The sequence below is a fragment of the Python bivittatus genome, unplaced genomic scaffold (genome assembly GCF_059951505.1).
Source record: "Python bivittatus isolate LINGU-HERP-01145 unplaced genomic scaffold, Pbiv_v1 ctg000700_np1212, whole genome shotgun sequence".
NCBI classification, from domain to species: domain Eukaryota; kingdom Metazoa; phylum Chordata; class Lepidosauria; order Squamata; family Pythonidae; genus Python; species Python bivittatus.
In genome coordinates this window covers 69,882,681-69,903,691 of record NW_028277098.1, presented here as the reverse complement: position 1 = coordinate 69,903,691, position 21,011 = coordinate 69,882,681, and the positions used below count along the sequence as shown (strand labels likewise).

General features: G+C 38.2%; 2 protein-coding genes and 1 pseudogene across 3 annotated transcripts; 2 read left to right on the top strand and 1 right to left on the bottom strand.

The window, feature by feature from the left end:
* The first annotated feature begins 295 nt into the window (after positions 1–295).
* On the top strand, positions 296–15,539 carry NRAS (NRAS proto-oncogene, GTPase). Of its 2 annotated transcripts, none has more exons than XM_007429873.3 (6): positions 296–397; positions 3,608–3,734; positions 4,416–4,594; positions 5,156–5,315; positions 5,831–5,954; positions 6,573–15,539. In XM_007429873.3, the coding sequence occupies exons 1-5, from the start codon at positions 336–338 to the stop codon at positions 5,948–5,950; spliced, it is 648 nt and encodes a 215-aa protein (XP_007429935.2). In that variant the 5' UTR covers positions 296–335; the 3' UTR covers positions 5,951–5,954; positions 6,573–15,539. The 2 variants fall into 2 exon arrangements, with proteins under 2 accessions (XP_007429935.2, XP_007429936.1); XM_007429874.4 differs by lacking the exon at positions 296–397 and adding an exon at positions 442–575.
* On the bottom strand, positions 14,934–16,148 carry LOC148214239 (general transcription factor II-I repeat domain-containing protein 2A-like). Its single transcript, XM_088154022.1, has one exon. It carries the CDS (start codon positions 16,146–16,148, stop codon positions 14,934–14,936), a length of 1,215 nt encoding a protein of 404 aa, XP_088010148.1.
* A 4,700-nt stretch (positions 16,149–20,848) lies between these two features.
* On the top strand, positions 20,849–20,925 carry LOC112540834 (U2 spliceosomal RNA; annotated as a pseudogene).
* The last annotated feature ends 86 nt before the right edge of the window (positions 20,926–21,011 follow it).

Here is a 21,011-nt window from a genome sequence, read left to right as displayed (position 1 = left end):
GAGCCACAATAAGATGACACCATAAACTTTCTATCTCCAACCTGATCTTCCGTGCTAGCTGGGAATTCTAGGAGTTACCAAACCTAGCCAGGCAGGCGGACCAGCCTGGGAGTTCTGCCATAAGCTCACGGAAGACAGCAGAAAAGCTTTTTCCTAAGGCTGCTCTCGGGAGTATACCCCTAACCTTTCCTATTTGGATAGCGAGCCTTTAGCCTACGTATAATGCCTGGAGAACTGTTTCAGACCACAGCAGACGCTCCCGCCCTTACGAAACCAGGAGCAGGACTCCAGCTCTCCCCGGGCACGACTCCCTCCCAGGCGTTCGGCACCGGTTGATGACGCCAGCGCTGTGCTACGTCGGAAGGGCGTTCCGGCGGCCGCGAAGCCTGGAAGTGAAGTAAGAGGGGATTCATACTTAACTTGCCAGCCGTTGGGAAGGGAGGGGGGAGTCTCTCTGCAGTTCTTTCGCTCCTAGTCTGGGGTGGGAGGAGGCGTGGAAACGGCGTGCCCCAGTCAGGAGAGACAGCGGTCTCTCGTCGTTCCCCGCCCGGTGTTGAGAGGCGCTGCCTTGGAAGGTATTTGCTATCAGGGTTGGGTGTGCCCGTCGCTCCCGCTCGAATCCGGTCTCCCTGCCCTCAACGTGTGCCCGACGTGCTTGGTGCCCCTTTGGAGAGCCCTTCCTGCCTGGGAGAGCAGGGCGTTCAATTCAGCTGCGTGTGTGTGGGGCGGGGTGGTGGTGGTCCTGCGGGGCTACTTATTCTCTGACTAGGATCCTGAGGGCTTAGTGCAGCCTTACCAGCTAGCAGCTGGTCGAGAAGGCTGACTTGCGCTGTGTTCAGTCACACACGTCATCGGGCTTTATTCAACCACGGTTTATAGAGCAAACCATACTGACGTGGTTCGCAGTACACACTAGACCGTAAGCAGTGGTTTACAAGCCACGGTGACTTGGTTCATAGACAAAGCTAAAGCTAAAATGTGGTTTGTTTTTTTTAAGTTCCGTGTCTTATTAAGGAGAAGAGAACTGTCCTCCTGACAATCCTGCAATATAAATGAGATTGGTAATTTACATGGCCGCCAAATAATTCTTAGCAGAATATGAATTTGAACCCTTTTAGTATCAGTGCAATCTGATTTATTATTATGTTATTTATATATATATAGAGAGAGACATACACACAAGTAATATTGAGTTCAATACAATGTACACTACTCTCCTTTACATACTTATTTAGGAGGAAGGCTAGCAATGTATGTGGTATCCCTTTCTTCTGAGCTTTTACAGTGAAGAATCGGGTTCAGATCAATCGTTCATGTATTATCTTATTGTGTTTGTGTTTGTTGTACACCCAGCAACCATCAAGTTATTTTGTGAGATCAAATGTGCTTGGTGTTTAACTTTCCTTCAGCATTCAAATAATTGCTTTAGAGATTTATTTTTTTCCTGTGTGCTCTTAAGCTTTGCAAATATCATTTTGAAAAGCAAACTGGTTTTGGTTGGGAGCTTATATAAAAGTGACCTGTCACAGCTATGCCAGTCTGAGTAGCTGGAGTGGGAAGAGGGGTCATTTCTTTTACCAGGAGGTCTCTTGACTCAGGATCTGGATTTAAGGCATTTTATTAGTGCTAGGTCAGGGAGACAAAAAAGATGCTTCATAAGTGGTAGTACGTAATTAGGGATGATGTGATTGACTGGATGGATTGATGACTCTGATGGAGAGAGGAAGTCCCATAATCTTGAATAAAGTTGTGATGTATACACGCTTTAAAAAAAAGATGCTGTCCCAGAGGTTTAGGGCAAGTGCTGCCTCCATTTGGACAACTCTGGAACATGTTGCAGAAAAGGATTATCTATGTCCATGAGGCCATAGTCTTGAATTTAGTGCTGAAATGGTTATCCTCATAGGAATTTAATTGTCAGAAGAGCAATAGGAAGCATGTATCCCAATATCAAAAGCCACTTTTGATATTGACCACTTAGTGAACTGATTCAGAGTTGGACATTTCAGGCACAACTAAATTGTTTTTATCCTGCTTGCAGGATCTGTCCAAGAAGTGACAAAATACTTCTAAACTCTTCATGAAATTTGTGCCATGTGGTCCTAAAGGATGCTGTTTTATATCCTATACTTTTTAACATCTGCATTGGGAATGGACAATCTTTTAGTAATGTGATCCTTATTTTTTTCTCTTTTTCCTTTTGGTTGAGGCTTTTTGCTTCCATTCTCATCCATAATTCTGTAAAAGGAAAATGTTATATCATTTAAAATAAACCATTTTGCACTGAATCTTGATGGGATGATTTTGGGGTGCTACAATATAGCCTGTGGACTGCATGTTTTCCATACCTGCCCTAAAAGAATGGCAAAATGTCACTGAAATTAGCACCTGGCACATTTCTTGGATAGGCTGGAGCAGAAGAGGTATGTGCCAGGTGCTAATTTCAGTGACATTTTGCTCCCTGACTAAAACCTACATCTTTCATCTGGCATTTGTGAATAGTTAGTGGTCATTTTCTTAATAATAATTTTATTAAGCATTATAGTTAAACAGATAAAAACTAATATAAACTACAAACAGTAAGAGAATAAAAAGAAAAAAAGTGCAGAAAAAGAAAAAAACACATAGCAAAGAAAAAGAAATATATAAAGAAGTAACTTCCCCCTTCATCACAACAAGTATAAACAATTTTAACAACTTATCATCTCTTAAAATACAATTTAAAAAATACAATTAAACAATTAAAGGAGAAGAACACTTAAATTTGACTTGTTAACATAGACTGGAGCAAAATACTTTAACACTGGATGTATTCGAGAATATTTGCGAGCAATGGATCCAGAAGTTAATCTTAAAATTGTCTGCCATTATAGATAAATGGCTTTTAAGGGATGTTGTGGAAGAGGAACAGGTTTTACTGGATGGGACTGGGACTGATCTGAAAGTGGCTTTGAAAATGTCAGGCTGCAAGAATGATATGGAAAAAGATGCTACATTGGATATACAGATGAAACCAGCAGATGTCTTAATAACTGAAAGGCATGTACAAGTGGCAAATCAAAAGAGTGACTTGGATAATTTTCTTATATTGGGTTTACAAAAAAGATCTGTTAAAACTTCGAAGGCTTTTATGAGAAGAGACAAAGAAAAAATGAAAAGAAAACAAACTCCAGTACATTATTTGAAGGGATTAAAGATCAAGATGGTAAAAAGTAAAAGAAAGGAATATAAAGTTGGTTTATTTGATCAAGGTTAAAATAGATATGTTGTTATTTCTGGTAACCTTTTGTGGACTTTTGCTGACCAGGACTGAACAATGAGGTTATAAGGATCTGTTTATAGATATAAGATGAGATATGGGATGAAGAGATTTTTTGTTGAATGTTAAGAGAAGGTGATAAGTTGTTAAAATTGTTAATACTTGTCATGAAGTGGTCATTGTTACTAATATGATTGGATAGATGAATTGTGTTTTATGCTGTTAACTTTATTATTTACTTTTTTAAAAAAATGTAACATTGATGTATATGCTCTTGTTACATGCCCATGGGATATTTTAATGGAGTGTGGCTTGCACTTATATATAATGTATTTGGGTTACCAACAGGGCCCTGAGGAAGGCAATGACTGAGTACAAGCTGGTGGTGGTAGGAGCTGGTGGTGTTGGAAAAAGTGCCCTGACGATCCAGCTTATTCAGAATCACTTTGTGGATGAATATGATCCTACTATTGAGGTGAGGTTTGAGAGCATTAACTTCTTCAGCATACTGAGTGTGTGTATGAACCTTTGTTTTCTTTGCTGCTACAGTGCTCCAGGTGAAGCATGTTCTTACATGCTGAATTATAGGTATTCACAGTTATCAGTTTCCACCTTTTTTTGTTTGTTTGTTTCAGCGTTCAGGGATCTGTATATGTATACTGTTACGTTATTCAAATATAAAGCCATTTTGCCAATCCCTTCTTGTCATGCTATAATCCAGAAAATTCTTTACTTTTTTATTCTGCTTATGGAAGCTGTACATTTTGTTTTACCACTTTCTATTCTGTTGACTACTGAACTCTGATATTTATTTTCACTGCCTTGAAAAATTAATTAGCAAAGACTTGATAGGAAGCATGGAGCAGAGGATGTTGTAGGATAAAAGTAAAGATGAACAATCAAATAGAGAGCCATATTAGGCTTTGATGTTGTAGGCCACACCACAAAAGAAGCTGAGGTCATGTAAAAAAAATTAAAAATGGGAGAAAATTAAATATTAATATGTTTAATTAGATTACTGAATTTTTAAAATATAACATATTGTGATCCTACCCCTCCACACCTTACCTTGTTGACTATAATTTGAAAAATATTTTTGCTCATGAATGTTGAAGGATTGGATACTTACTTTTGAAACTCCATTTATTTTCCACAGGATTCTTATCGTAAACAAGTAGTTATTGATGGAGAGACTTGTTTGCTAGACATCCTGGACACAGCAGGGCAGGAGGAATATAGTGCCATGAGGGACCAATATATGAGGACTGGTGAAGGCTTTCTTTGTGTGTTTGCCATTAACAACAGCAAATCATTTGCAGATATAAATCTTTACAGGTAAGTACTCCTTATAAATGAAAAGAAATAAGATGGGGTGGGCACATTGTCCAGTAGCTATCACAGCTTTAAAAGAGAGATGGTTAGTAAGGTAATGATTAGTAACTGCCGAGATATTTTATTTAATATTGTATATCAGTGTCAAATGGAACTTTCAAAATGTACTGGACGCTAGTTGTGGTAGATGAAGAAGAACATAATCTGGTTACTGGAAGGATTAGAAATATAAACATAGGTAGGCATAACATAGACTTGAAAGGCATCTTTTCAGCCTCATTGTTTTACTTGCATAATAGCAAGTAAATTTGCTTTGATTTCTACCCGCCTTTTATCTAGAAATAGAGGTTCCATAAAATAATACAAAATAATATTGGATTTAATTCCCCCAATGGAGGGCATTATTTTGGCGGAATAATTCCCACAGGATTGCAAGTCTTCTCAATAGCCAGAGACAGGGCATCAGTTGTATCTTGATTGGGCTGTTCATCAGCGACAGCATAAACAGTGTTGGAAAGAAGTACAGAAAGCATGTTTTCTCTCTCCCATCATATCTTTCTCCAGAGAGCAAATTAAAAGAGTGAAAGATTCAGAAGATGTACCAATGGTATTAGTGGGAAACAAATGTGATTTGCCAACACGGACAGTAGACACCAAACAGGCTCATGAAGTAGCAAAGAGCTATGGTATTCCCTTCATTGAGACATCTGCCAAAACAAGACAGGTAATGAATTCTGGTATTTCTGCTCATCTCTCAAGAGAATAGCTAGAGCTATTGTTAGGTATATGGACAAATCTGACTGAGAGGGAAGGCATGACATTAGAACCTGCTGGTAGGAGCAGCCATCTTGCAGGCTATTTAAATTTGTAATTTGGAAGAACTATACTGCCTAGTCCTATTTGCATTTTTACATTAATTACTAATCTAGTAACTGGATTTTGAAGAAGTGAAATCTACTTTCCTAAGTTTTCCTTGTCACAGACCTGCATGGAATTTAATAAGTTCTTATACATTTAAGTTTTCTTTGCTTTTAATTGTTAACAGCTGTGTTAAGAAACAGTTTATATTTCAGATGCAGAATCCTAGTTCTTTTAAAATGGGGGAGGACTCTTAACATTAATGAAGAATATTATTGGTAAATTCAGCATAGGGTTTTTCAGGAGGAATGTGAGATAATTTAAAGCATAGGAAAATAATTTATTTGCTCAAGACAGTATGTCTCCCAACCTTCCATTCAGGGTGTTGAAGATGCTTTTTACACACTGGTGAGAGAGATCCGTCAGTATCGAATGAAAAGGCTCAACAGCAATGACGATGGGAATCAAGGCTGCATGGGGGTCTCGTGCCTTGTGATGTGATCAGGTAGGATTGGACTAGCTGATAGCTTATGTTTGACAAGGTACAGTGTAACGTTTTTGGAATATCAGTTATTTTGACAATTTGTAAATTTTTTATAATGTACGTTTGTTCAAAGAAGGAACGAATCTCAACTGGAGGCAATCTGTGAGCAATGAAAGTGAATGATTTTTAGAAAGCATTGAGCTTTTCTGTCATCAAGCTGACGAGACCCTGGATATGCTTCTTCAAAGCTCAGTTACGTTAAAGGATTTAGCAAAAAATACTTGGCACCTTCATCATTGCTGGTGGAGAATGTTGCTTTGTTGTGCTGCAGATCAGTTGAAGTTGATGTAATTGATACCAAATCTCTGCATCATATTTTGTAAAAATGAAAGTTCTTGCAGTTTGGATAACGCATTCCTGATGATAAAATGTGTGTGCTTGTAGCCTTCTGGGCTCTGGAATTTCTTTTGCTTTAACTTTATATTGGCATGCACTACAGTATCTAATTCAGCCTCTGGAAATCAGTATTACATGTGTAGCTCCTCTTGAATTTTGCAGAGACGTTCTAAGACAAAGCTGTGCTAATAATATTTTATGTATAATGGAACAGAACTAACAAAACATATTTATCTGTTTCAGCTGCTTGAATCATCCAACCAAGCTCAAAGTTGAATCTTAATTCCACTGTGTTGCATTTCATGATGATGCCTTGGCCAGTATCATGCAAGTTGCCAGTTGATCAATACTAAAACGTTCTATCAGCACCAGAAGATACTGTTTCTGAACATCTACCTCTTTGCTCAGTTGAGCATGCAAAGAAAATCTCATATGTTATGTGTGGGATTTTTCACCTTTCTTGGGTAGGTTCAAACAGAGAAACTGATTATATGGAACTGTAGAGGCCAAATGCTATGAAAAGATAACATCTCATTTTCTGGAAAGAAGGCTGGAATGAATTGTGATCATGCTATCCTGAAAAGCCATTACATAGCACTGTATGGTAATATTATGCTTGATTTCCTATACGCCATTTTAAAACAGGATATTTGTCACATTTCCTATACTATGTACATAAATATTCCTATAGTACATTAAGTTAATCACTCCTAGTCTGACCTCTTTAATTCTGGCCTTTTTATAACAAAAGGGAAATTCTTTGATTATCAAGTGCCTCTTTACAAAGGCAAGCTAGACCTTAAGCCTTATCATGCAGGTTGCAGCTCTGGTTCCTAGCTGACCCATCTTGAATGTTTGAAGCTGACTCAGATTATTGGTCTGTGTAACCCAGTATTATCTATGCTTGACTAATAGTGGTTCAGTTTCTTAGCTTTATTGTTTTATCCTTCCTAATTGGGCTTCCCAGTGTACTGAATGTGGGAACTTCTGCAGAACATATTTACTATCACTGGGCTTTATCATCAGAGTTCTTTGCATCATTGACTGAAAGGCACTTTGAGATTAAGATTCTCTTGAGGAAATAGCAGTCAACTGCTATTCTCCATTTTTAAATACATTCCATTTACCTTGTGCTTGAAGGTACTGATGTTTCTCATCAGGGCCACTTATTAGCTGTGGATACTGTCAACAGCAGTTACTCCAGTGTCAGTCATAAAACATGGCTGTATGAAGTTTGTGTAGGAAAAAAGCTGTGCTATCCCAGCTATCTCTGCACTTCTATTTTTAGTTAAATTTTGACATCTTTGTCAAGCACAGTGTCTTTACGCTTAACTAGTGAAAAAACATATTTAGGGAGCCAACTTCATTAGCATTATTCATTTTGAAAGCTCTCTCCAGGCTACTGCTGTGCAGTGAAACTAGAGGTGAAGAGCTAGGGTAAAATGGAACTAGAGGAGTAGAGGATGAACTTAATTTTCCTGCTGCTTAAAAGTAGGAATAAATTGATACTGTACATTCAACCTTACAAACTATGGAGCTGGATTCCTCAGTAGCCTACATACCTCTATGATAAAAGAAGAGGAGCTGTGAGTTTTCCTTTCTGTAATGCTGGGAAGTAGTTGACTGAATAGATTACTATTTATATGTTGTATCTAAAATCTGGTCCTGATTCTCATGTATGTGTATCATCTCATTTGCAACTAAGTGAGTGAACTGCCTTCATCTGAAAGTAGATGCCTAAAATGATGTGAGGTGATATGAAAGCTGTCTGTGGTGACTGTTTTACATATGCAGATCTGGTTGATGTGGTTAATATGTTTATGAATTCTAAGTTGAAGCACAGAAATGACTTTAGTAGAAACTGAATTTGTGGTCATTAAGTGCTTTACTGGTTTACAATATTGCCATTTTACTGCATAAATTCTAAGTTGGATAGAAAACCACTATCTAATCCAATCTATTTAATCACCAAGTAAGAAAGTTGGCATAACATTATTTCCTAAATATATAACTTAATGGATCATTTCAGACATACTTTATCTGAAGCTAATCTCATACTGCATTACATAGGGCCATACAATAATAGATGTGTTAATATGCTTTATTGCTGGCTAATATGTTAATATTAAACCAAGCATCACAGAGCTCATTTTCTCAAGAAACTGATGTCACCTGAGCAATAAATTGATATGTTTAAAGTCCCTTTGCATGTTGCTCAGTGCTAGATAGTGTTCAATTTTTTCTTAGTGTCATTCTTTGTTCTTTAGTAGCTGTGTGGCATAAACATTGGTGAAGATAGTGAAATATTCTGAATTTCTATATGTCAGGCAGCTTTCTAAAGTACAGGAGCACTACTAGAAAACAAGGGACTATCTAAATAGAAACGACAGTGAATTGTTGGACTTAAAAGAATTAGTGAGAAATCACACCCCTTGGTTGGCATTTGCGGTTTGAAAATTGTAATTCCAGGAGTCTGAAGATTAAGTGTCATATTTGGCTCTGTGTTCTGCATGTTTGCAAATGAGTATACATCTGAGAAGCACATAGTAATATATTAGTAATTTTCCATCAGGAATTCACTTGTTATGAATGATGTTATTTCACTACAAGTGAAATGTTTTAGTTTAATTAAAAATCAGCTTCTAGGATGAAGTGAGTGAAGTTGGCTAGTTTGGGTGATGGAAGCAATTCTCAAAGCAATTGTTTGCTTCAGCATGTAAAACATTTCTCCAACAGTTGATAAGATTTGTAATTCTTGCCTGTGAAATCTCCTGCGTTTACATTTGTATTATATGCAGAGGATGTTGTAGTGGCTAGCCTGAGCCACAACAATATATTATTCATAGGTGTCTTCCCCAGATCACTGTTAGTCTCTTCCTGTAGCGTTAAGTAAAAAAGGGATTCCATAGGAAGCATTTGAAATAACATGCAGCAGTAACAGATATGAAGCTAAACCTCATGTATTTGGAAATTCAAGAAAACACACAGATTATTTATGTAGAATTGTTGCTCACTAATTATCATGAATAGATGTATAACTAAAACAACAGCATACTCTTGAAAGAGTATGGTACATGCTTATGGTGTTTGCAGGTTTAAAAAGTGGTATATTTTAAAATAAGTTTTAAAACCATGTTTCTCAGCTAATCAGGGATGTCTTTGTTACTGTTTTAGAAGACAGTCTCACTGATTCATGTCATTCTGCAAAAGCCCCTTTCCAAAACAAGTTGAATGAAGTTGGATTTTCTAGTTTATGATGTTAATAACATTAAAGCGTACATAAGGAAAATATATTAATTCAAGCTGGGCTTCCACTTAAGGATCCTTGTTTTTCATCTAATTGATTATAATAATGCTGTTAAAATTATACTAATAATGTTCTGTAAGGACCGTATATATTAATTTTACTGGACTGTTAATTAGAAAACAAGATTACAGTGTTTAATCTGCTTAATATTTTCGAACATTTTCAATGACTAAAAAAATATTCCTGGTACAGCAGGATAATAATATGTGTACTTATACAAAGTGTTGACCCTTTTTAAAGGGAATGGTTTCTCTCACAGGATGAATGGCTTCTGTAAGTTGCCTGCTGTGACATGTGTAGATTATCTTTTTTAATTTTTCAGAATGTTTAATATACTAACTGTTTCAGAAATATTTTGCCCATATGAAAATGTAATTGGTCCACCAAAACTCATGGTCAGTTTCTTGTGTTAGCTGCTATCTGTGGTTTTTTTAAAAAAATGCCTATATTGATTAGTTCTCCGAATTTTGGTAAGGTACATTTGGACTGTTTGAAAGCAGAAGTGCCTTTGTTGCCTAATAAATTTGAGTTCCTGGAAGTTTATGTACGATTAGAAATTCCCAATCACAGCAGATGACAGCACCTTGCCAATCTAGGCTGATCTTGAAAAAGCTAAGCAGGGTTGAATGGGTTAGTATCCCAAGATTATAGACTAGACAAAAAATCCAACAAACCATCCCCCTTTCACCAAGCTTCATACTGTTGCCATATAGTCATTAGGAGTCAAGCTTCACTTCAGAGAGACTTTAAAACTCCCATCTTTTTTACGTGTGCGTAAAATATAATTGTGTATTGCTAGTCCCTTACTCATTGTTTAGCACAATATATGATAGAGCTTAGACATGGTTAGGTTCTATTTCTACAGACAAAACAAGAAGGAATTGCAAGATGCTATGTGTATCATTGAGGGTCATCATTGCTAGATCAACGAGGTCAAGATTCTGATTATATATAATTCAGAGGCAGCTAAAAATTGTTCTGGAGTTCTGGGGCTGATATTCTATCAGTTTATGTTTATTTGGATAGCAAAGGGACTTGTCTTAACAATGCTATAACATTTACTGTAACAACTGGTTTCACTTTTAGTTATATGCTTATTTCTAGGCCTCATATAGCTGAATTCCACAGTTAATATAGGACTGTGTGGATAAAAAACGGGCCGTGCTTCCAATGTATGGTATTTCATGAACTTACTCTCTGGATTTCCAGACCACTACTAAATGTTAAAGGTTGACATATTGTCAAAGCACTAAATCCAGTTCCAATTCCATTGTAATGTAATTCATTTTTAACTGTGTTTGAGCAAACAATGTTTTTTTTCCCCTAAAATACATAAATATTTCTTTGGTGTGTTTGTTCAATAATTGGGTCAGAAACAACATCCTCTACTTTGTATTATGAAATGTGGGTAGGTCATAATTAATTACCAGAACCTGTAACTATTGCAAGATGAATTCCTTGTCAAATGAATGTGGACCACCTTCAAAACACCTGGAGATCTATGAATAATGACAGTACATTTTGGCCTGGTCAGATCCCTAGACTGCAATAGCTTGAAAATAGCTAATGTCGTCCCACCTTTTTTCAAAGTAGACTTTTTCCATGAAGTTAAATATTCATAATATTCAGCATCAAATTTCATGTCACAATAAAGCCTAAATATATCTAGCTGCAAGTAAGTCAGGAAATAAGATAACTTTTTTGCTATATGTAGACCCAAGATCTTAACAGAAATACATAATAACATTCTAATAAAGCCTGTAGAGGTTGATGTTCAGTTAAATTCAGAGGATAAAATAAATGTCCAATGGTATTTTTGAAAGTCTGGTAAATTACATCTCTTTCTTGAAGAAATAGTCTCAACTTAGCCAATGAAATCCTTGGTCTTGCCATATACATTTTCTTGAAAGTCTATTGATCTAAATAAAATACCTATGCTATATGGAATTAACATTGGGATACCTCTTAAAATATATATCATTCGAGGGGTAATATCCATTTTAAGAACATTAATTTTACCAACTTAATGGAAATTTAATCTAATTTAATTTTAATATTAATTTGCGGGATTGACTCTCCCTGAGGGTATAAGTCCATTGTACCAGATCAGATAGGGTAAGCATGTGACTCTGGGCAGCTTACATTATTAAAATATACAGTGCAAAAAGTTAAAAAAAAAACAGCACCTAGGAAATCATAAAAGCAGTCATTAACATAATCAAGCAATGGGCTCCATCACACACCTGGGCCCCAGGCTTTTTAATCATATATGTGTGGGTGTTTAATATGATAAAACCCAACATCTTACATTAATCTATTGATATATTTGATCCCAAAGGAAGTGAACTAGATTTTTCTCAAGTAGTCATATGACCTGAGTATTTTCCAAATTGTTGAACCTCCTGTATCAAGTTAGCCATAATTACCCTTGGCCTAGCTGCCTGAAACTTTGCTTGGGTTACACTCACCATGCCCACTTTTTAAGTTATAAGCTTCTCCCACCAGAGTTCCAGGGGATAAAGATGCTGAAAAATGTTGGTGCTGCAAAGGACTATAAGCTGCAAAGCCATAACAATTAAAGCTTAATTCAACTACCTTGGAGGTGCTTGGCTCTGTAAGTAGCATGTCAAGATACAAAATCAACCAAGAAAATCCTATTACTGTAGAATGTTGCTATCAGCTTTCTTCTGGCTGAGCAAGATTTTGTATATAGACCTCTACAGCTTGAACTTACTATAGATGCACACTGTCAAAAGTATGGAAATAGGCTAAAAGTCTTTTTTCACTGCTGCAATTATGTTAATCCTTTCTACAAAAGACAGACGAACCAGTTACTATGCTGTATGTAGTCAGAATTCAATAAACAACATCTTGCTATGTGTATTTCTTCTGAAATGCCATAGCTACCTGATGGCTTTCAGTGGCATGCAAAGGAATTTAAATTATCTAGTTATTTAATATAGCCATAGATAATATTAATTAGACAAAGTCTGCTACTCCAAAAGGAATTATTTTAGAGTCCATCTGTGATGCAATAATTGTGAAGCATAGATTCCAATAGAAAAGAATATATGTAGCTCAAAGTTGAACTGTGGAGTCCTTGGAAGCATTGATTATTTGAATGCTTAACCCCCAATTTGAATTGGTGACATAATCTGTTTCTCAAACTTCTGATATGGGTCATAGTTTGTTGCAGCAGTTATCTGCTCAGCCTCTCTTAATACAATCTCATGTTCAATCAAAATCCATTCCAATCTTCTTGATTTGGTTTATGTTCTTCCCTCTTCTGTACGCCAACCTTTCAGCTACTTTAAAAGTGCAGTTGTATTGTCTGTAACGTTCAAAAGTAAGTGTCTCTGGTAGCTGATTTTGGATGTCACAAAAGACAAGAAAATAACTGATATTTAACCATTGCATTTTGTTCTGCTGTAAGCTGAGAGGTATTGATGTTGTTTTCTGGCTCAGGTTCAAAATAATTCAGCTGGTCCTTGGCAATGTGCACCATGCATTTACTGAGATAGGGGCATGCTTTGCTATTCTTCTTGGGCAGCAAAACTTCTTGGGCTGCCCCTGTTCATAATCTCCATCTTCTCCAGTTCCATCTTTCACCACGGCAACCCATTCACCAAGCAGCTGACCACTTTCATAGAATCCACTGGCTCCATTTAAATATACCAATTTCTGAAAGTGCTGTTAGGCACAGTAATCTAGATGCAGAACACTAGGGCAGAATAAAGTGAAGCTATTACTTCCTATTCCTTTGAAACTCTGCTTCTATTAATGCTACCTAAAATGTACTAGCCTCTTTTATAATTATATCACAGGGATTGCTCGTGTTTAGTTCAGGACTGTCTCCAACTCCAAATTCCTTTTGTGTTCCTGCTAGGCCTAATGTTACAAGCCTTCTTCATTTATACTATTTCTATATCACCTGCTTGAAAACCCTCAAGGCAATATAAAAGTATCAGCAAACAATAAATCAATCACATAATATGGCATTATTATTAATGTTACATAGTTATTATTAGGTAGTTCCATTATCTAGGCACAGTTGAAGCTAAAAGCTAGAAATGAGAAGTCAAAATACTTCCCAGAAGGTGACAATGGCAAATTAACTGTTGCCAAAAAAACTTCATGACTGCAATCACAAGAAGTTGGCCTTATCTCAAGGGCATCTTTATCTTTTAACATGTATAAAGATGTGGCTTGGCACTGACTGGGTTCATTTCACATGCTAGCCATAATATGGTATGTCTGGTTTTGGTTTAGCATGTTGTATGAACCCCTCCCTCCCATTGTTTATAGTTCAGTCTGTTGTTTGAACCCACCTAATTTTGTCTAAGCAGACCCTGGTTTAGCCTGTTGTGCACACCTTTCCCAATATGTAAAGGATATTATTTGGCTGAATGTAATTTTGTCATCTTTGACTTAGTACTTCATTCAATAATTTTTATTCTGAATTAAGTTTTGTGTCATCTACAAAAGAGTTCTCCATACATTTTAAAATCCGTTCTTTTCCTTATTGTCAAAGACTGAATTAAAATTTGATGGATGAAATGTTTGGTTTATAGAACTTAAGAAAGAGGTCCTTTCCTACTTGATATCTGTGCCCTAAGAGTTCTATATGAAACATTTCCTTGGAAGTGACTGAGCAGAGAATGACCTGTTACCTTCTTATTTTAAGAAGGGAATGTAAATTGTGTGACTTGTACTGGCCCAACAGGAATTCTAAAGCCCCATTTCTACTCTGCCAGCCACTTTGATCTTAATTTCTTCTCAAAAAGTCAATAGTATATTCATGTAATCTCTGAAATGAGCAGTAGCCTTAAACATTATTGAGAGGTAGACCTGCTCCAAACTTTTTTCAAAGAGAGCCAGATTTGATGAAGTGAACACGTGTGAGGGCCGACCATTTTGCCTGACATTCTTTGAACCATTAAAATTAAATGCAAATTAACTATTTTATGCAAAGTTTATTGCAAACGGCATACTTTTAATTTCTTCACATGGATGACAAATCCAAACTGGTGTTAAATCACTCTCCCTTTCCTATCTGAAGGCCAGATGAAAAAAAAATCCAGGAAGCTGAAATATATGTCAGGAACATTGTAAAGTACATTACATATTATTGGTAATAAAGGTTGTCTGTCAACTTTTAAGTTCAAAAAATATGAACAGGAACATAACACCAAGTATACATGTTATGTCCAAATATATTTATAACTGATTTAGACCAACTGACATTAACTGAGATTTTACAATGTATTCATCTCAATTGAAAAAAAAACTTGCCTGCACTAATGTGAAGGGTGAAACTGAGATCTGGACTGTAGCACATAGGCTAGGTCTGGTTCTAAGGCAGTGGTTTTAATGCGCAAAACGTCACGCAGGTGAGAGTCACTTAGGCTTGTCCTCACGCAGTTCTTGTTAAAGTTCATAGCAGAGAATGTCTTCTCACACAAATATGTTGAGTCAAACAAGCTCAGCATTTTCTTAACCAGTGTTCGAATCTCTTGAAACCAGCCCTTATCCAGTTGGCAGTAAAAGTTCACAAGAGAGAGCTGTTGGTGACGACTGCGTAACTCGCTGTCACAATGCAGCTCAATGAGCTCGAGCTGCAGCTGATCTGGAGCATCATCGGGGTCAACAGAGAATGAAGAGGAGAAAAGACTGATCTCCTTTTCAATAGCTGCAAAATCCTGAAAGCGCCGTTTAAACTCCCCAGCCAGAGATGCCATGTCTGCTGCATACCTGCTCATTTGCGCACTGATATTGTCCTGTGGAAAACTGTTCATTATTTCCTGAAATGCTGAAAAATGTATGGTATTGGGCTGTGTTTGTGACAACTGCCTTAGGAAAAGTTGCAGCTTTGTTCCAAATGCTTTGAGGTGTAAATAAAGCTGGTTCACCGCTGTATCTTTTCCCTGAAGACTCGTGTTCGGTACATTCAGATGCTTTGTTATGTCAACTAGAAACCCCAAATCAGCCAGCCAAATAGGATCAGATAGTTCTCGCATCGGTTGTCCCTTTGGGTCCAAGAATTCTCCGATTTCCTTTCTGAGAGAGTAGAAACGCTGCAGTGCAGACCCCCGACTGAGCCATCTTACATCATTGTGATATAAAACATTTTCGTATTCAGCCTGGATGTTCAGTAGAAACTGTTTAAACTGGTGGTGGCACAGGGCTTTAGAGCAAATAAAATTAATAGTCTTTAGCACCGGTTTCATAACATGATCATATTTGAGATGTTTAGCACAGAGAACTTGTTGATGAATGATACAGTGGAGTTTAATAGCTTTGCCTCCTTCTTCGATCACCTTGTTACAGATTAGGGTTGATAATCCACTTCGTTCACCAGCCATGGCAGGTGCCCCATCAGTAATAATCCCAGTAACTTTGTTCCAGGGCAGTTTCATGTCATCTATGGTGGAACTAATAGAAACAAATAAATATTTTCCTCTTATTTGGTCCGTAAGGCTCTGGAGGTCAAGTAGCTCTTCAGTCACATTCATTTCATTGTCCACACCTCTCATAAAAATCAGCAACTGAGCTGTGTCAGATAGGTCCGTGCTTTCATCACAGGCTATTGAAAAGAAGTCAAAATCCACTCCTTTGGACGTCAACTGTCATCAATATCTGATGAAATATCTTCAATTCTCCATGCTACAGTGTTACGAGCCAGCCAAATGTTGGCAAAGTCAACATTTGACTTAATAAATAAGAGAAGGAAAGTTGACACTGAGGGCCACCGCTTCCAAGACAGGTGGAAAGTGGAATATTTCTTCTCAGGACAGATATTCTCAACCATTTTCATAACGCATTCTTTGATAAATTCACCCTCAGCAAAAGATTTGCAATTTTTAGCAATTAACGTTGCCACCTTATAGTTCGCCCTTGTGGCATTTTCATTTGACTCACGAGCTCTTGTGAAAAATCGCTGTTGTAACATTAAAACAGCTTCAAGTTGCTTCAATTTTTCATTGTGGTCGCGCCCTGTTAGCTTGTCGTATGTGCTATGTCTTGACTGATAGTGTCTCTTGACATTAAATTCCTTATAAACAGCCACAGTCTCTTGGCATATCAGACAAACACAGTGATTCCGTATTTCAGTGAAGAAATATTCCACTTTCCACCTGTCCTGGAAGCGGCGGCCCTCACTGTCAACTTTCCTTCTCTTATTTACAGTTGCCATTTTAGAAATTGGCCAGAAGGGGAAGGGATCATGTGAGCACAGTGCCAGAGGTTTTGGTCTAAGTGTGTTCGCCCAAGCCCTAATTATACTAAGTGTGTTCGCCCGAGCACTAATACACTGCCCAACAAGAATTTGCCAGAGATCTCTTCCAAACGAAGTTACGCTGTAGTGTACAGTGCTCAATGCTGGCGGGCCACAAGTGAGGGGTAGTGTCTGGAGGCAGTGTCTTGTAGCCTCATGTAATAAACTTTGATCTTTTTTACTTTTAGCCCTTTGCGCCCTTCTGGACTATTGTCTATTGTCCCCTGTCCTGAATAAAGATGGCAGGTGCAGGTTCTCTTCAGCTGCAGCAAAGATTAATTGCCTGCCCTTGTGGCTGTGTGCGGTGAAGACACAGCACAGGGAGAAGGAAAGCACCAAATCCCCCAACGTCTGAGAGATCGCGAGAACGCCGATTGAGGACGTGCAGTTCCGCGGTGTTGAGAGATCCCGAGATCCCAGGGGTCCTGAGTGGCGCTTGGGGATTCACTGGGGGCCACAACAGATGGATTTTGCCAAATTACCTGTGGGGGCGTATTAAACTGGAACACGGGCCGCAATTGGCCCGCGGGCCGGACTTTGGACATGACTGACCTACTACATAGGAAGATATGTACACATATAAAGAAAGAACAGTTTTTTTATTTAAATAAGGTATATAGCAACCCATCTTACAACATTGGCTCTGGGCAGTGTACAAAGATTAAAACCAACAGTTGCAAACAATAACCCATGATACCCAAGATAGACAATACATCCCAATCATAAAAGCTATATCACAATAGAGCTTCTCTAACCTCCTGGCCCAAACACCTGGGAGACAGTGATAGGCCTGATTCACACATCACACTACACCAGGTTGAAAAAACTTTTTGGTTATGCTTTTTTTGTTTTTGTCAGTCAGCTATGAGGTGGTGGGGAGAGTGGGAGGGATGTCACACTGTCTCAATGGAGGAGGCGAGATTGAAATGCTGGTTTTTTGGTGCCTGGGGGATAATTGCAAGGAATGCAGGCATATTAAACCCAGTGGATGTTTAACATGCCTATTTAAGGACTGAATTTTGAAAAGTGCCAGAAATGGCCACTTTGCTACCTGATCTTGGCAACATGATCTTGGCATACTAGCAAAAGTGCTATGAGCTAAGCGGAGCAACATGTTGCCCATCCATGCATTAAGCCATGGTATATTAGGTCATGGCTTGGTGAATAAAATGTAACTGGGTTACAGAATATATAAGCCATAAGTTATGGTTTATAAATCACAGTAACTGAGTGGAACAGAACATATGTTAAATTACCATCATCTGTGATCTAGGCCACAGAGATCTAGATTGGGAATAGTTGCTATCTAAGGATCAAATTAGTTTTTAATAGCTATTTGTTTGTTCAGTTTATAAGCTGCCTCAATCATTAAAGTTACTCTAGGTGATGAATGTTAGAATGATGACAAAAAACAGCAAAGCTACTAAACCATATAAGTTAGTGTGTTGGGGGAGGGGAATTGAACACAGCCAAGAATAAAATACCAGTGTCCGTGCAGTCACAAATCATCCTGCCCCAAGGCGTGCTGAAAGAGCCACATTTTAAGGGCTTTCCTAAAGTTGGGGCTGTACAGATATCAAGGGGAATGTCATATTTTTGTAGTTCTCTATCACGAGGCCACAACCCCCAGAAGAGCTATTGTACCAGCTCTTCTCCACACATTCTCTGTTCTTTTGCTGCTGACCCTACTCTAATTCATCTGACTTTTTGAATGAAAGAAATCACAAGAGCTCAAAAGGGAATTAATGTTACTGTAAAGCCTGAAGGTCATTCTCGGTTTCAGATGCAGTTTAATACCTCTGACATTCACTACAGAAAGATTAGAAGCAAATATAGACGTGGTGGCGCAGCGGCTTAATGACGCTGAAAGTTGCCGGCCAGAAATGGTCGACGCTTCAGCAGTTCGAGTCCAGCCTTCGCGTTAACAGGGTGAGCTCCTGTTTCCTCCCCAGTTCCTGTCAACCCAACAGTTCGAAAACTCACGTGAGTAGATAAATGGGGACTCTCACTCCGGTGGGAGGAAAAATGCTGGCGGCTTCTTGCAAAAGGAGTCAAGAGCAGTTGCCGGTAAGCACGAAACCGCGCTCGCCCGAAAAGGGCGCAAAGCAACGGAAACTCCACCTCCTGCGCTCGCCAGCTGGGCTCTGCTCTAGGAAGTAGGCTCTGGCAAACCACTTCCGAAACACCTTGCCTTGAAAACTGCAAGGACTCATCCAAGCAGTCACTGCAGAGTCGGTAACGACTGAGCGCAGATTAAAAAAAAAAAAAAGTTTTTACAGCCAGCTATAGAGGGCAGATAGCTCTCTGAAGAGGGACTGAGAAAGCTGGAAGTGCTGTCCAAGGATGACATGTGGAGTTGGACTATAGGGCTTCAGTAAATTAACAGGAGAGATACTGAGCCTGACCTGAAGACTAGGATCCAGAAATTGTCACAATTGCATTTCAAAACGGAAGGATATTTGAGGAAATTCAGACAAATAATTAGCTGCCTTTGAGGAAACAGAATATTGTAGTCCTTGTATTCAGTTAATTGTTTAATAAAGTTTAGCAGCTGAAGCTGATTTGAGAGATTTTTTTTGCAGGAAAAAGTAGTTCTGCAGATCATTTAAAACCTAAGTATTATATGTATGAATTGCAAAGAAACCCCTGAGACAACATTCTTAGGTAGCAGATGCTGGGATAGAGAGCATTGAGGAGATCTTGATGAGGAGAGGTATGTCTCCCATATGACTTGCCCTGCAGCCCTTAAATTAGCTCATTGCCCTCGAGCACAGTGGGGAATGCTGATCTGTGATTGATCAATCGATCGGGACTAAAGTGAGATTCAGCTAACAAGTCAGTGGAAATCCTTTGATGGGGATCTTTATCTTCTCCTTCAAGACAAGCAATAAAATATGTCTCTTCACTTAAACTACTGAAATAACAGTCTCCTAGATATATTCTGACAGGATTGGTTTTCAGAGGAAAAAAAAAAAGGATCCTTTCTAGGGAACAGATTTAGTGTCTAGAAGTTTGCCTGTCTCTGAATGTCTGCCTGCCTGCCTGCCTGCCTGCCTGCCTCTGCTTTTTTCAGTCCCTGATCCTTGTCTTTCAATGTCTTTGTTTAGTTTCTGTAAATAGTTTATCTAAATTATGGACAGGTCACCAGCTAAGTCTATACTCATCCTTCTGGGGGCTGATAACACTTCTATTCTTGCTGCAAAAGAAGAAAATGTAGCAGTGGCAGATAGACATATCTTTTGGCTCTTTGTCAGATCAACTAGTCCCAAATTGTGCAGGTCTCATTTACATGGCATAAGGGCCGTGGAGCAGAATCCTTTAAGCTATATACACAGCCATGGTCTGTTGAATAAACTGTAGTTGAATAGGTTCATAAAATAAATGAAACCAAAACCCACTTCATCACAGCTTAGGCTGATGCATGAACCCAGCCTATATTACAGCTGAGATTTTCTTTCATATGAGATCTCCCATAACTGGAAGCAGAACCTTTTCCACTGTAGTGTCCAGCTGTTGGGCAGTCAATTTTTCCTGATTTTTTGGTTTGGGGAGGAAGAAGACTGTGGTTACTGATTGTGGCTTTTAATACTGTAATTCATACTGAACGTTTGAGTAAAGCATATTTTGTGAATCTGTAAAATGCATAATAAAAATGAAACAAGCTGTCGCATTTGGTATAGGTACTTGCAAAAATGTTTTCATTTTTGCACTTTGTTTTAATAATAATTAATATCAACTTATTGCTTTGGTTCAAAAATTGCCAAATAGGATACAATAGCCAAGGCAGTGAGGCACACATTCAGATTACTTCACTCATCTTAAAAAGAGGAATGAGAGCTAAATGTTGTTCGAAGAGAAAAGAAGAGTGCCCATTGATGCCAACCAGAAGCCCTACATAGGATGCTGGCCACAGTGTTCAATCTGGGATGCTTTCAATGTATCGCTTCTCGGCCTTTTGGCTAAGATCACGTGTAGTATCAAGTATAGTGTGTAATGTATTTCTCAATTAACCCCAAATAAGCCTGCGGCTTCATTGGCTGCAGTGAAAAGTTGGTCTGGCAGCTTTAAATAGTCTGTTGCTTACTTGTCCACTCCTTTTAGA

Coding starts and splice junctions, on each gene's coding strand:
- LOC148214239 (XM_088154022.1), bottom strand. CDS start 16,148: ATGAATGTGACTGAAGAGCTACTTGACCTCCAGAGCCTTACGGACCAA.
- NRAS (XM_007429873.3), top strand. CDS start 336: ATGACGCCAGCGCTGTGCTACGTCGGAAGGGCGTTCCGGCGGCCGCGA. Junction 3,735..4,415: donor AATATGATCCTACTATTGAG/GTGAGGTTTGAG, acceptor TATTTTCCACAG/GATTCTTATCGTAAACAAGT. Junction 4,595..5,155: donor GCAGATATAAATCTTTACAG/GTAAGTACTCCT, acceptor ATCTTTCTCCAG/AGAGCAAATTAAAAGAGTGA.